General features: G+C 49.4%; 1 protein-coding gene across 3 annotated transcripts in view; it reads right to left on the reverse strand.

The window, feature by feature from the left end:
* Scnn1a (sodium channel epithelial 1 subunit alpha) overlaps positions 1 to 16,629 on the reverse strand; it is a 30,501-nt gene that overhangs the window by 12,526 nt on the left and 1,346 nt on the right. The window contains exons 3-4 of one of the 3 annotated variants that reach the window (XM_027428322.2): positions 9,409 to 9,830; positions 712 to 985 (exon numbers count right to left, since the gene is read on the reverse strand). In XM_027428322.2, the coding sequence (XP_027284123.1) occupies positions 712 to 985; positions 9,409 to 9,824 (690 nt within the window). In that variant the 5' untranslated portion in view covers positions 9,825 to 9,830. Of the gene's footprint in view, positions 1 to 711; positions 986 to 9,408; positions 13,826 to 16,629 lie in introns of those variants that run through there. The other 2 variants (XM_035448461.1, XM_027428321.2) reach the window with 2 other exon arrangements.

Genomic DNA, 16,629 nt, shown 5'->3' on the forward strand with positions numbered 1-16,629 from the left:
GACTGAGACAGCGGTAGGCGGGGTCTCCTCACTGTAGCTGACTTACACAACCAGGCAGGGAGAGAAGCAGGGGTTCTCCCCCTTTCAGTGGTGTGGAAACTCAGGGTTGAAGTGGTTTTATTCCCACAATAGAGTGGGCCTAGGACTCCAGTGTGCTGGTGGGGGGACCCATCTCTCCAGGGCCTCCCCTTCTCCTTCACTACCTGGTCCTCTCCGGTTTCCTCTGTTAGTCTACAGTTTGGGGTCTGGGGATGTAGCTCAGGGCAAGAGCCCTTGCCAAGCAAGGCAAGGACCTGGGTTATACACACACACACACACACACACACACACACACACACACACACACACACCTCATTTTACTATCTAAATATCTAATTACTTGCCCTCTGTCACAGGCTTGAAGAACAGCCTTTCTGTCCCTGGAGGGCAACTGACCCCCATCAATAAGGACTAGAATTCAGGAATGTATATTTTCTCCAACAGATTTTATTTCCTGCCACTTATCCCCTGCCACATAAGCTGCCAGCAAAGTGGCCCAAGGGGCTGTAAGGTTCGGGTTTTTTGTTTCTTTGTTTGTTTTTGTTTTTGCATTGATTTGTTTATCTATTCGCTTATTACTTGCTCGAAAGTCCTCGCGGTCTGAGGGAGTGGGCGGGGCCATTGGACGCGGTGAGGGCGTGGGCGGGCCCTGGGCCGAGGGGCGGGGCTTACCAGTTGGAAGCCGATCTTCCAGTCCTTCCTGTCCACTTGGGGGTTATTGTCGCGAACACTGGAAGACGAGCTGCGTGCTGCGCGGGCTGGGTAGGGCGGAGGCGGTGCGTGCAGGCGCTGCAGGGGGTGCGGAAGAGCGCTCCTGAGGTTGCGGGTGCTGCGGCGGCGGGCCCCCGCCTTGAGCGTGTAGGAGGAGTTGTATTTGTATAGGTCAAAGAGCGTCTGTTCCGTGATGCGGTCCAGCTCTTCCAACTCCTCTTTAATTTCAGTGTATCTGAAAAAGCCAATGGGGAGCCGGGCGTTGGTGGCGCACGCCTTTAATCCCAGCACTCGGGAGGCAGAGGCAGGTGGATCTCTGTGAGTTCGAGGCCAGCCTGGTCTCCAGAGCGAGTGTCAGGATAGGCTCCAAAGCTACACAGAGAAACCCTGTCTCAAAAAACAAAACAAAAAGCCAATGGGGAGGAGGTCAGTCTAGGGGTGACCCGCCGCTGGGCCACGGTTTTCTCCATAAACGGAAGCGATCAGTCTATCAGTGACCGCTCTGATGACTCCAGAACGGTCTGGGAGTAGGGGTGTGAACAGATGTGTCTGCCGGGAAAGCTAGGCCTGGACTTTATTTATTGCTGCCTGTTTGCCCGGGATTGGGTGGGGGGGCAAGGAGGGCTCTTCACTCCCTTGGCCTGGCAGCTCAGGTCGTCCTGCCCCATCGTCTTGGGGGAGGGTGGCATTTGGAAGTGCCTGTCGAGGCTTCTCAGCAAATGTACTTTCAGAATCTCCCTGAACTGCTGTAAAAACACCAGATGTAGCACCCACCTTCCCCTTCTTCAGAGACTTCCCTTTAATGGGATTTGGGAGGGACCCAAACACTGTTCCATAAAATCCTACGTTCCTCATTCTCAATACCAGCCCTATTCCTATCTGCATGATGGACATCCGCATAGCTGGCCTCACAGTCTACGAAACAAATCACAGATGGCAAATTAACCAGCCTGCAGGGTGCAAAACCAATACACAAATATTAATTGTATTTCTAAATACTGGAAACAAGTAGAAAATGAAAATAACACCACACTGGGGCTGGAGAGATGGCTCTGCAATCACCCCATGCTCTTCCAGAACCTGAGTTTAGTTCTCAGCACCTACATCTGAGCACTCACAAACCCTGTAACTCCAGTTCCAGGGAAATCTGACTCCCTCTTCTGGCCTCCAACCACACTCACACATGTGGCATACACTCACAGACACAAACATGTACATATAAATAAAATAAATATTCAAAAATAGCATCTTAAGTAACTGATAAATTTAAGAGTAAATCTGGGAAAAAAAAAAAAAAAGGCTAGATTTCTTACACTGAACAGCACACTGGAACCCTGCTAAAGAGTCAAAACCTAAGAAGTCACACAGCCGTTCAAGTGTCACATGTCACCATGCCTCCCAACTTGAGTGTTAGATTCCATACAATCCAGACTCCAAATTCAGCAAACATTTTAAAAGGAAGTGGCAGGTGGTTCTAAGATTTCTATGGAAATGGAAAGAGTTTCTACAAAGCTCAGGCTGACCTCAAATTTGGAATCTTCCTGCCTTAGCCTCATGAGCAGCTGAGCTTACAGGGACATGCCACAAAGCCTGTTTGCAAAGAACCTGCTGTGGCCAAAACAATTGTGGGAAAGAAAAGACCTGGGGGATTTATACTACCTGAGTTTAATATTTACTGTAAAGCAGGCTGGAGAACTGCCTCAAGAGGCTAAGAGCACTGGCTGCTCTTCCAGAGGACCTGGGTTCAATTCTCAGTAGCCACATGGCAGCTCCCAGTCAGCTGTAACTCCAGTTCCAGGGGATTTATCCTCTTTTAGCCTCCACAAGCACAGCATAAACACGGTGCAAAGACAAGCATTCAAGCAAAACACCTATACATCACTACTATTAAAATATAATAATAATAATTTTAAAATATTTACTGTGCCAAGCATGGTGGCATACATCTTTAATCCCAGCTGCAGGCAGATCTTGGAGTTCTAGGTCAGCCTGATGTACATAGTGATTTCCAAGTCAGTTAGGGCTACATAGGGAGAACTTGTCTCAAAAAACAACACATATAATATATTTGAAAGCCAAATTGACTGGAAATGTCCAATATCTTGACTATTAAATGTTACTTAAAGAAAAATTCAAGAGTCTAGTGTGGCAGTACAATCCTTTACTCCCAGCACTCTGGAGAAGCAAGCAGATTTCTGAGTTCGAGGCCAGCCTGGTCTACAGAGAGAGAGTTCCAGGACAGCCAGGGCTACACAGAGAAACCCTGTCTCGAAAAGAAAAGGAAAGAAAAGAAAAGAAAAGAAATCTCCCAGCACCAGTGAAATGAGCCACTGCCGGAGATGTGGGATTAGTACGTCTGGAGTCTGACCATTTTGCTTTGTTTTGTTTGTTTCTGTGGTCCCCAGGATCAAACCCAGGGCCTCATAAATGCTGGGCACTCCCTCCACCCTCCACCACTGAGCTATACCTGTACCCCAAGGCTATCTAAAAGCTCATCCATGGTCCTAATGTACCACCACCTAGTTCAAAGCCTCCCAGTCCTTGCCTTTGAGCTCTGTTTTCACCCTGAAAGTCCAGCTGGCTGGACCCTAAGCAACCCCCTTTTTGTACCCAGCCCCTCATCCCTTCTCAGGAGAGAACAGAGCTCAGGTCCAAGGTGTGTGTCCAAGGCCTTCTGAGAGACTGATTCGGCATTGATTTCAAAAATGGCCATGCCAGTTAGTATGAGCACTTAGATACATCCATCACATATACCGTTCAATGATCTGGGCTAATACCATCGTGATGCCCTTTCCAAGATAAAAGGGCCAAGACATGAGTCAGAATGTGCTCCAACCTTGGGTGTCCTCTTTTTTGTCACTGGAACACACACACACACACACACACACACACACACACACACTCACACACACACACACACACACTGCCCCCTGCTGGAAGGGCACTCTGGTGCCCCAGCTATGTATGTTGGGTAAGGAATCCAACTTTTATGATTCCCAGCCTTGGCCGCCCATCTGTAGAATGGGCACAGGTCAGCCTGCTACAAAGTTCTAGAAAGATAAAATGAGGGAATACTCAGGGACACAAAGTGAAGGTGGCTAGGAGGACAAGCAGGAGCCCGACGCCTAGGGAAGTGTCTCTTCACTTTCTCAAAGTCGTCCAGGAGGGATTCAGGTCCCCAGCCCTGCTGGAATTATTTTTTCGATACAAGTCACCACCTTCATCTCCCTTTTCCTCACCACTCTATTGCCATTTCTCTGCCTTCCTCACTGAGCCCATGTTATCCCTGAGCCAAATTCTTCTCAGTGACAATCCAGGCATTCAGCTTCCTCCGGCCTCTTCTGGACTGCGTGCCAATGAGCACACAGCCTAACAGTCTGGTCTCCCAACCCTTGATCCTGTCCCCAAGTCAAGTTCCATGCAGGGATTTCTCCCTCCCCAAGGACACTTCTCTCCGGTAGTATTCACATGTCACCTTCCTAAGCACTTGTCTGACAGAACTCAGAGCCTCTGACTGGCACTAGTGCTGAGCTGACTGCTGAGCAGAGCACAGTAAGCATTCAGGTCTTACCCTGAGACCAGGGGCTAGACAGGAGTCAAGGCACTTTCCACGGATGCTCATGAGATGGTCGGGCCCCATGCAGCCTTGACTTTCTTCCTGGGCCATGCTCATTGCCCTCACTCCTGTCTGTCTGTCTGTCTGTCTACTAGGCAACCCACCTGTGGGAGGATGGAGGTGGGTGAACTCCCTGCTCCCAATACAGTTCTGTCAGACCTTACTGTCTTCATTCCACAACTCAGGAAACCAAAGCCCATCTATAGGCAACTACCAGAAAATACCAACTTCCAGAAAATACTAATGGTCACTCTTCCAGAAAATACTAATGCTAAGCTTCGAATTTAGGCTTGTTGGATTCCATAGTCCCTAATTTTTCCACTACTGGCTAAGGAGTGTTTAAAATTAGTCATCAGCATCTCCTTTCCCTGAAGGTAGCCTCCCCTCTGACTCTCCTCTGTAAACAGGCTGGCAGGATACAGGGATCCTAAGAGGTTTGGGGACTGACACACCTATTTTCCCATCTATGTTTATCCCATATATTTGATGGGCTCCAAAACACCTACCCAGGGACCTCCAGAGTCTCAGGCAGCATTCTGGAACACCTGGCAGAGCTGGGAATGAGAGACAAACCAGTTTCCTTCCTTGGCGGTGTGTACCTGTGTGCTTAGCCCTGCTCTCAGCTTTGTCCAGGAAAGTCTTGACCTTTCCCAGTCCCTTGTCTCCCAAGCAGCTCTGAACAATGCTAAGGGGGCCTCAGCTTGTATCACAGTACAGTCACGTGTAGATGCCCAACACGTAGCCCCTCTCCCTCTTGGATGGGTTCTGAGATCCCACATGGAGCTCAGTCCCAGCCATGGCAATTTAAGAGCCCAAAGTGCTCCCAAGCTGTTGAGAGGAAGGACAGCCAAGGTGGTGAGTGTGGATGCCATGCTGAGACAGATGGTTATGCTGAATTCTTCAGGCCTCACTACAGGATTGTTTTTGCCTCTGGGCAGGCTGGGCTCAGGGGAACCGCTATTGCCTCTAAGCGGGATCCATTATTTCTTTAGGAAGAGTTGGCCAAACAAACTTGGCGGCAATCTCTCTTAGGCTGTCGCGATGAGGCTGTGTAGAATTCCACATTTTAATGAGCTGGTCCAAGCCACATAGAATCTGACCCCCAGTGACCTAAGACATCTTTTATGGATAGCCAGTCCCCAAAATAACAACTCATCCTGTAAAACGTTTTCCTCGGCAATACAGCGAGGTGTTTTCCTTGTCATTAAAGTATGACGGCACACATAGATAGCAGAGGGTTTCTGCTTCCTGGTGGGCTGATAATATATGAAAAGGACTAAACATCACTCTTGGTAGACTGGGTGCTATTCAACTGCAGTTGTTATTTGATACCATGGGTATTTGTTATTAGAGACAAGTGCCATTAGCTACAGGGGAGTATGTCTGCCAATCACCATGTGACATTTTGGTTGTAACGAAAGCACCAGAAGAGTACTAAAGATGCAAATTCTGATAATTACTCCTCGTAACAACTGCTGGCTTTTAGTTTCTTTCTACTTGTAGGTTCTTGGAGTCTCAGTTTTCTTGTCTGCCCTTCTTATTCAGGAAGCCCGACAGGGGCCATTGAGATGGCTTGCTGACAAGCTGAGCAAGGTGAGTTTGTTCCCCAGAACAGAACCCAGGTAAACCCAGGTAAAAAGGAGAGAACTGGCGCCAGGACACATGAGCACCCGCCCATACACAAACACATGCACAGCGTTGCCTGTGTAAGAACGCTTGCATTGAAACACTCTGGCCTCAGCACCAGAGTGCCTGACCACTGGCCAGCTCAGGGGCCTGCCCTCAGTCTGGGCTCTCCCTGCCAGACACTGAGGAAAGCCTGGCATCCAGACTGAGAGTGCAGGTCAAGGCTGGCTTTCCAGTGTAAAGCCCTGCCTCCTTCTGTGGCTCTGGGAGGAAATGGCCGTCTCTTGGCCCACCCTTGATGCTAAGCCCCTTGTTCTACCATCTCCAGAAGAGAAAGTCCAGACATAATCTTCACTGTTCAAAGTTCCAAGTTCTTCCTTGGTTTTATTTTGTTGTTGGCACAGGGTCGCACATAGCCCATCCAGCTTCAAACTCAAGTTGTACCCAGGCTAACCTTGAACTCCCATTCTCCTGTCTTTATTTCCAAGGGCTAGAATTACTGGCACATGCCACCAGGCCTGGATAAATTCTTCCTTAGGTCCAGCCCTAAGTTTCATATGTTTGTGGGCTCTGTTTCCCACGGATGTGGAGATGACCGGCACTCTCCTTCCAGTGACTAGAAATTGTAATCCAACACACCCCTGCAGTCAGGACCACCTCCTTAAACCCCCTGCTGGCTATGTCCATCAGCAGGTGGACACCCCAGTATGACTAAGCTCTACTCCAGGCTCTCGTTGGCAACTGGATCCTTCATCCTATGGTCCTGTCATCCCAGATGGAGTCCCTCCCTCTGCCAATAGCCATGACTCACACGCAGGTCAGCCACCACCAGGCTGCTCTAGCCTGTTGCTGCCTCTGCCTCTCTCACTGGCCCTGGCTCCCCTCCCCTGCACTCCTAGCTGGGAGTCCCCTTCTTTCTGTTGCTCTTCCTTCTGGGATCCTACCAGCCGCCCCACCTTGGGAAGCCTTGCTGTCATGTGAGAAGAAGCTTTGAAGTCACACTTGATCTGGGACTTGACTGCTAACCCAACCCGAGAGGCACTAGCTCTTAGATGGGAGTGACTTTTGCATCCCAGTTTCACCAACTTGCCTATCTGTCTGAGTATAACTCTGTTTCCTCATCTATAAAATGGCAGGAATAATGGTACATATTACCCAAGTCTGTTGTGGGGATTAAATCATTTCGTAATATTTCTTTTCTTTAAAGTCAGACATCTGGGCAGGTGGAGAGGACAGCTAAGCTAGAATCATCTACTACATTCAGCCTGGGTCTATGGGGCCAGCTAACAACACTATGTAGCTCTAGATGGTCTGGAACAACTAGGTTGGCCTGTACCTCACAGAGATCTGCCTGCCTCTGTCTCCACAGTGTTGGGGTTAAAGGCATGCGCCACCACACCTGGCCCATGCAATAATATTTCATTCTGATTTAGATTTATCTGGAAAGCCATCTGGGGCATAAATATGTATTAACAGCACTGTTACTGTTATTTTTCTTCATTATTAGCTATATAGCTTTGGGTCTAACTATTTCATCTTGTTGAACATCAATTAGCCTCATCTGAAAACTGGAAATAACACAGGTGTGGTAGCAAGCGCTCTAATATCCCCAGGAGTTTAAGGCCAACCTGGGTTGTATTGAGATCCTGTTTTTTAAAAAAGAAAAGAAAGCAACAAAGGAAATACATAAAAATGGCCACCTCTCTAGACTTTGCAGGATTAAGGAGCTAGTGTTTAAAAATCACCCAACATGGAGTCAAGTACATAGTAGGTCTTCAGTTTCCTCCTGTATCTGGGAACCCTCCTCTTGTCTCCCCTCCTTTCTGTGTGTTCTCTCCCTCTTCCCCCTGCAGTCACCTTCCAGTAAGAGGGAAATTTCCTGTATGGACAGCTGTTCTCCAGTCTGGGGACAACATGTGTCAACTCCCTGGGGTTTTATTCTGGCCTGTCCAGGGCCATGCACCCAGCAGAACCTTAGAAAATAAGCAGACCTTAACAGACTCACCCTAGCTTTCCCCATATCTCCTCATCTTAGTGACCACAAATATTTATTGAGTGTCTACAACCTCCTTCCTGGCCCTGGCCCCTCCCCTGCCAGCACTTTCTGACTATTCTATCCCCTACCCTGCCTGGCCTAAGGTGAAAAAGAGCTAAGAAAGCCTGCTGGGAAAATAAGGTTGAGGGAGGGAGCAACCCAAGCCTTGAAATGAAGGTAAACAAGTGACTGGAAACTTCACTTGTTCCAAGTCCCACCTCTTGAGTATATGGCAAGGCCAAGGCCGAGTTTGGGGACCAAGCTAACAGGATGATTCAGGACTCTGTCAGTATGGCTGACTGTTGACTTGTCTCTCTCTCTCTGCCTCAGTTTCCTGTATGTAAAATGAGGGTAACACTGGTCCCGGTCCCACGTCTTTGAGAATGACACAAGGAGACTGTAGAGAACTTTTGTGCTCGGCTTAGTAATGACTCCTACTGTGTTCATTATGTGGGGGCAGTTCTGCCTTTCCAGGACAGGACTTCCCAACCCTTGTTAATCCATGACACATCTTTGGGCCTGACAGGCTACCTCCACCCGCACTCAGCGTGTGACCAATCCCAGCCTTCCATAATTGCCTGCATTCCTGATGTGTGTGCTCACACACATTCACCGTCATTCAAACACTCGTAAGAGACCTCACACTCCTTGAAGGCAGACCAGCTCAGTTTTTATTGTACTAATCACAGTGTGCTGCAGTATTTGTTTACACTCTCCAGCCCTGGTCTAGCTTTCCATCCCCAGTACCTAGAAAAGCTCCTGGCCCTCAAGAAATGTCGCTGGATTATCAACAAGTCTCTTCTGCCGGGTGCCTAGCACTGTGTCTGGTCTAACTGAGTGAAGACAGATGGTATGGAAAAGCCCCCAGCCAGGCCTGCCCCCCTCTCTTCTCCATGGTAAGTTCCAGTTTCCAGACCCAAACTGGCAAAGAACATTGCTGAAACCCAAAACTTCAGAACCCACCAGAGCCCTTAAAGGTCAGAGACTTGGGCAGGTGGCTAAGGCAGCTGAGCGCAGCTCACCTGCAGGTGTCAGCCTGGGACTTGGGGGACATGGGACAAGGAGACTTTCCCATCCCCCTCTCCTACCCTTCATTCCACCACCCTGCTATGTACTCCACAGCACGGCAAACGTCCCTTCTATACAAAGATCTTATCCATGGCCACCGTACCTGCAAGACCTTGACCTCAGCTCGCTGGCCTTGCAGCTCCATCACCACTCTTGTTTGCTTTAGGGCTTGCTTGCTTTTGTGCTACTGAGGGTGGAACTCTGGGCTTCGTGCATGCTAAGCACATACTGTACCACTGAGCTGCCAGCCCCCCCCCGCCCCCCCACACACCGCACACACACCCATGGCACCCGGAACACAGCACCAACTGACCTGTAGGGGTTAAGGGTGCAGACAGTGACGGCAGGGAAGACCAGCTTGTCTGAATTGAGGTTGATGTTGAGGCTGACAGGGTAGCTGAAGTACTCTGCGAACAGCAAGGCAAACTGCCAGTACATCACGCCAAAGGTGCAGAGCCACAGCACTGCCCAGAAGGCCGTTTTCATGCGGTTGTGCTTGGAGCATACCAGGCGGATGGCGCCGTGGATGGTGGTATTGTTGCAGAAGAACTGGAAGAGCTCTCGGTAGGAGCGGTGGAACTCGATCAGTGCCTCCTCCTCCTCGGTGGGTTGTGGGGGCACTGAGGGTTCAGGGCCCAGGCCCTGCTCTTCCCGCTTGTCTCCCTTCCCCAGCCCTTGCATGGACTGAGAAGGACAAGGGTCTTGCTCCTTGAACTTGGTGCCCTTCATGGAGCCCTTGGGTGAGTTGGGGAGGTGAGGGGCTAGGTCAAGGTTGGGCTCGGGGCTCTGGTGTGGTCCAGCATCATCAGCATGAAGGTAGAACGGAGGTGCTCCTGACCGTGCCCGCATCCCCGGTTGAGTCCACTCTCCCCCAGTCCTCCCACCCTCCTCCACCTTTCCAGCAGCCAGCTGACCTTCTGGGGTTGGGGCCAACCAGGCTGCACTGAGCTTCTCTCGAGTGGCCACAGAGCTTCACAGCCACCTTCGCTTGCCCGCTAGCGCCTCCTGGGTCTCCACAGGCAGGCACTCTGCCCAGCTCAGCAGCCTCTCCCTCTTGCCCTTTTCCTCCCTGACTGTGTGACTGGCTCCAGCTTTCACGCCCTCTTGGCCCAGCTGTCACCTGCTTCTCTTTGGGTCTCCCTCTCTGTGCCAGGCTCTCTGATCCCGCCTCACTTCCTCCCCTGCCTTCCCTATCTCCTCCTGGGCCCTCTTCTCTGGGCTCTAGCCCTGGCCTCCAGCTCCCTGCTACCTCCTTCTCTGCCTCAGGAATGGCAGGGCTGCAAGGAGGCCTGAGCTGCCGCCTGATCCCAGCTCCCAGGTGTGGCTGGGCAGTGACTGGTTCCTTTCCAGTTGAATCTGGCAGCCGAGCCTCTCCACCCTCTCACCTGACAGGTGCAGTGCCTGGCCCTGGAGCCCGCCCGCCCGCCGGTCAGTCAGGGATGGGAGCCACAGAAGCCTCATTAGCATCTCAATTAAAGGTGAGCATGGCCGGGGGAGGGTCAGAGGAGGAGTCTGGTCTGGGAGCTCTCCAGGGAGGAGGGCTCTTGGGGACAGGTGAATCAGGGAACTGCCCAAGACTTTGGGCCAGGGATTGATGGGGAACTGGCTGGCAAGGAGACCAGGGACAGAAGACTGGTGAGGCTTAGAGAACCTGAGAGGGGAGGAAGGATTCTTCACACAAAAGTCAGGAAGGCAGAAGCGGAAGGAGGATGACAGAATAGCTGGGGAAACCAGGAGAACAGGGAAGGCAGAAAGAGGAGAGACAGGGGGACTGGGCAAAGAGCTGAGGGAGGATGGAAGAGGAGGAAAAGGAGGGAGCCAGCCCCAAAGAAACTCCCTGTCAGGCAAGATAGCCAGAGGAGAGAAACTAAAGTGGATTTCCAGAAACTGCAGTCCCTTCTGATTGGGGTCCCTCAAGGTCATCCCAAGTCAGCCTCACAGCCAGGATCCCAGAGGAAAAAAAACTAAAACGGGGAGCGTCTGCTGGCTCCACCGTCTTCTTTCCCATCCTCTTCCCCTGAACTCTTCACCTTGCCTACCTGGCCCTGTCCAGGCCTGGGAGGGCCCCAGGTGAAGCAGGGGGCTGGGCCAGGTCCTAGGACATTCTGTTCTTTTTGACACCATTGGCTGCTAGGCCAGGAATGTGTAATGTCCCCTGTTGTGGTCACAGGGTTGCAGGAATGTGGGCACCAGAGGTAATATGGGCGTGGGGGCCAGGCAGAGCTCTGAGGGCACAGACCAAGAGCCCAGGGAAAGACGGGAATGACAGGCACTGGAAGAGAACAAGAACTATGTCCATGCTGGTATCTGGGGCAAGGAGGGTGGACACACTGTCCTAGGAGGAAGAAGAGGCTACTTCATCAGGCATGTGTTGTCCTCCAAAAATCACCCTCTCAACCTAACCCAGCAAGAAAGGACAAATGCAAGCATCCAGTAGTGAGCACACAGGTTTGGAAGCCCCAGAGGCTCAGACCCAAAAAGAAGGTGCAAGGAGCCATTCACACAGCCCAGGCCCTGGTGGTGGTGATATCTGCACTTGAGTCCTATGGAAGGCAGCCCCCGGTGCTCACTGGCTCTTCCTACCACATACCCTCCCTCCAGCAGCAAAAGACATAAGTGCTCTCTGTGCCCCAGACCTGCAGACACAGACCTGAGCATCTGGAGAGGCTCATGGGAAGAACTAGCTCTGCATAACAAGTAGTTGAAATGGGGTAAGATAAGGATTCTGGAGGCGGGGATAAGCAAGTGCTGGGGGACCCCGGGGGAGGCAGGAGGAGGGAGGCATTTCAAGTGACGCATGGGGACTGGCATTGCAGATGGATCCTGAAGAACAAGGTACTCACTAGACAAAGAAAAGGGTCCCCCTTACCTCATCCTGAAAACAAGAGCCTGTGGACCAGGTTTCCAACTGCTAGCTAAGCACACACACACACTCCTGAAACCTCCCATAAGAAGAGGGAGGCTGGGTTTTCATTTTTTTCAGATGAAGAAACTGACCCTCCAAAACAACAAACCAGTCCTCTGAAGTCACAGAGCAAAAGAGCAACAGTTACAAACAGAATTCGAAACTTCTTCTCTGAGATTGCCTCTTGCTATTTACCTTCTGAGACAGACCAGCCAAAGACTCCTGGGAACCAGGCCACCAGGAGGGTCTCAGGTATTCCCACATGAAGCCCATGGACTAATCAGATCTCGAGGTACTGTCTCCTTGGCTGTGTATGTCTAAACTGTTCTAACCCCTTCATTTCCCCAGCCATCCTTTGAAACTCCATTCTCCTTTGAATCAAGTCCTTAAACTAGTGCCCTACAGGGAAGGTGCCCTGACTGTTTGATCTGTGAGGTTCTGAGAAACTAGCTCCTCCCTGCCTCTTCTGTTTACTAACTGGGCTTGAAACCCAAGTACTGGCTTAAGGCAGCATGATAAATAGTTTTCATCTCAAGGACTCTGTGAGAATGTCTGGTCTGAAGAGTGTGGTGACTCTGGCATGTCCTGACAGAGTACAATAGTGGCTTGGCTTAGAGGCCACAGTATTAGAGATCTGGAATGGGCCAGTGCAAGCCTGTTGTGAGAATAGATATTTGAAGCCTGTACTTTGGTCAGAGCCCCATTTCAAATATCACACACACACACACACACACACACACACACACACACACACACACTTTTACTCCAAACCAGGGGATGCTTCTGTAGCCCATGCTGGCGGCCTGGAACTCATAGTAGTATTCCTGCCTCAGCTTTCCAAGTGCTGGGACTGTGGATACATTTTTGTCATTGTAGTTTCCCAGCAGTGCAGAAGCACATGAAACAATAAGAGCTTCCTGCTGTCCTATTTCTTTCCTTCCCCCAGCCCAAAGGGACCCACTATGACTTGTTCATCTACTGATTCTTTCTGTATGTCTTTTAGACTTACATGGTTTGCTTTGACTTGTTTTTTGAGACAGGGTTTCTCTGTGTAGCTTTGGAGCCTCTCCTAGAACTTGCTCTGTAGACCAGGCTGGCCTCAAACTCACAGAGATCCTCCTGCTCCTGAGAACTGGGATTAAAGGCGTGCGCCACCATGCCCAGCTAGACTTACATGTTTTGTTGTGTTATATATTGAGACAGGGTTTCAATGTACAACTGTCCTAAACTTGCTTTATAACCCATACTGGCCTTGAATTCATGATCCTTCTGCCTCAGCCTCTCAAGCAGTACGATTACATATATATATATATATATCATGCTAGTTCACATGTATTTACAAACAAACAAGCAAACAAAAAAAAGTAAGTGGGATCATATCATAGGTAACTATGACGTCCATTGTTTTGTTTGTTGTTTGTTTATTTATTAATTCATTGTTTGTTGGGTTTTTTTCCTAGACAAGGTTTCTTTGTGTAACAGCTCTGGCTGGCCTGGAACTCCCTTTGTAGACCAGGCTGGCCTTGAATTCACAGAGATCCACCTGCTTCTGCTTCCTGAGTGCTGGGATTAAAGGATTAAAGGCTTGTACCATCACTGCCAGGCTCTATTTTTGTTTTAAAACTGTCTTTTGAAAAGACATTTCTAAATTGAACATAGTGATGCATCCTTTAGTCACAGCACTTGAGAGGCACAGGCAGGTGGATCTCTGTAAGTTCAAGGGCAGCCAGCCTAATGTACACAGTGAGTGCTATGATAGCCAAAGACTCTGTCTTTTAAAAGGAAGGAAGGAAGAAAAGGAAGGGAGGGAGGGAGGGCGGGCGGGCGGGCAGGAGGACGTTTTTTTTGTTTTTTTTTTTTTTTTGTTTTTTTTTTTACCTCTAAGGTCCCTAGGGCACTCATTTGGAAAAATGAAGGAGCAGGAGGTGGTGTGTCAGGCTGCGCAGTGTCAAAGGCTCTGCCCGCTGACTGCACTTAGCCCCTTGTTCAGTACATGGGGGAATCTAAGGCTTCAGGGCCACCCAGGGTTGAGGTGAATTGTTTTCCAAGTCTGGTGCTGCTTGCTTTCCTGACTTCCAGAAGAGTATCCTATGGCATGTCAGGGGTCTTTTTACCTTGCCTCAGAAAGATCCCCTCTCCCAGGGCTTCCTGTTGCCTCTCCCAGAGCCCCAAACCATCCCTTTCCTGCTCCATACCAGCCACCCGCCAACTGTTAGTATGGCCATAAACGATGCAGTAGCTATAGGGAAAGACGTGAACCGTCAGGGTCTGCAGCGGGTGGGCATTAGGATTGACAGGCCTTCCTGCCTCTTCATCCCAGAGACAGATGTCTGGAAGGGACTGCTTTCTCCTCATAGTCCCAAGGAAAGCCTACCTCAGCACCTCTGATGTTTATGGTTAATGCACTGGCCCTCATATGCACCTGTGTTTATATGAACATGCCTACACGTGTGTAGATCATATTATCAATTCTCTGAGGACAAGCACCAGGCTTATTTATCTTGGTGGCCTCAGTGACTAGTGGTTACTATTTTTGTTTTGTTTCTGAGACACCCACTCTGTGGCCCAGGCTGCTCTCAAACTCCCCGATCCTCCTGCCTCATCCTCCAAGTGCTAAAGTTACAAAAGTATGCCACCATGTCCAACTTAATGGTCACTACTTGTTGACTCACTCTATAGACAGCAGAATTTAACATCTTGGCTAGGATCCAAGGTTTATCTTTGGCAGAGAGGCATGCGCACTGGGGAAACATCATACTTCTTGACTTCCTCAGATAGCGCACTGATTACGTGGTCTGTTAATTTATCGAAATTTCCTTCACTTTCCCCTTTTCAGCTTATATGCTTTCTAGGATAAAAACGGGCCACCACTTAAATGAACCCCTTTACTCTTATATTTGGTGCTTACTGCAGGGCTGCCTAGTGTGGCAAACAGCATCCTTATATGTTCTTTGATATTGTATAAATCTAATGTGATGCGCCAGAAGATTTCTCTCTGCCATCCTCAGTTTAATGACTGGAAAGATGCTTAGGCATTCCCCGTCAGAGACTTATCCCTTTGGTTAGTACAGGGCTTAACAAGTTCAACACTGCTGGCATTCCCAGCCAGGCAATTCCTTGTTGTCTGAGTCTGTCTTGAACTGTAGGTCATAGCCATATCCCTAGCCTCCGTGCACTAGATGATAGCAGGAATTCCAAGAAGTTGCAACCTAAAATATCTTAAGATATTGACAAATGGGGCTGGAGAGATGGCTCAGCGGTTAAGAGTTCTTCCAGAGGACCCAGATTCAATTTCCAGCACCCACATGGCAGCTTACAACTGTCTGTTACTCTAGTTCCAGAGGATCTGATATCTTCACCCCAATGCACATAAAATAAAGATAAAAATAAATTATTACAAACAAACAAAAAACACTAAGTGTTTTAAGATATTGCCAAATGTCTTCTGGGGAGCAAAGCAACAAGACTGAGAATAACTGGATAAGGTTTTGTTCCCAATGACATCCCAAACACTGGAGAAGCTCACTTCTCATCTATTAGGTGTCATTTCTCGGTGTCTAGCAGCCCTTTGGGCTGGCTAAGGACATCAGTTGGCTAAGGGAAATGTGAGGAAGAAGACAGGAATATTTAGAGGGACCCACTCACACCAGTTCTCTTTGGGGATTACTCATGGGCTGTGGGGAGAAGGGTATTTCAGCAAGCCTCTCTGAAGGAAGCCTGGGAGAAGAGCCCTTCACACCTTCTGGGAGTCTCCCTGTCTGATATTGCCCAGTGGACATTGATATAAGTTTCTGGGATGGGGCTGAAGAGATGGCTCAGTGGTTAAGAGCAGTGACTGCTCTTCCAGATGTCCCAAGTTCAATTCCCAGCAACCACATGGTGGCTCACAACCATTCATAATGAGATCTGGTGCCCTCTTCTGGCCTGTAAGGATACACGCAGGCAGAACACTGTATACGTAATAAATAAATAAATCTTTGGGGGAAAAATTTTCTGGAAACTAGTAAAAAGCACAAGAGGAAAGAAACAAAGATGATGCTGTGCTCACTAAGAATGTCTCCATCCTTCCAAAGAAGGTCAGTTGGAGGGACATTACAATAGTCGTTTTGTATCAACAGGTGTCTATCTGCAGAGGGTGTTGGCTGCATTTCCCCACCTTTCTGAGTCTTGATTGAGAAAGCATCCTCACTCACATACTTACTACATACATGTACAAATAAACAAGTGAAAAAAATTCAAGTTAATCTACATGTGAAGACTGACAAGCTTTAAGATACACACACTACATAATGAAAGAAGACTGGCCACCAGCTAAAGCTAGGTAATGACAACATGGTGGACCCCACTGCTATTTCCTCTCCCTTTGGTTTGTACATGAGAAGTTTCCCTAATAAAATATAAAAAGAAGAGCCGGAATTATCTAAGGCTGCTACACACCTGCTCCTTTATGTCCCTAAGAGATCCAAGTGAGTCTAGTCCCTGCCCCAACTCCCCGGGCCTAAAAGGAAGAGAAGACACAGCTGGTCTGCTATTCAGGTATCTCCTCCCTAGCCAGGCTGCCTTGATCTTGGACTACTGAGGCAGACAGTTGCCAGCAGAGTGTAGCTGCTGGGCCAACACCCAGCGAGG

This window comes from Cricetulus griseus, chromosome 8, assembly GCF_003668045.3.
Source record: "Cricetulus griseus strain 17A/GY chromosome 8, alternate assembly CriGri-PICRH-1.0, whole genome shotgun sequence".
Taxonomy (NCBI): Eukaryota; Metazoa; Chordata; class Mammalia; order Rodentia; family Cricetidae; genus Cricetulus; species Cricetulus griseus.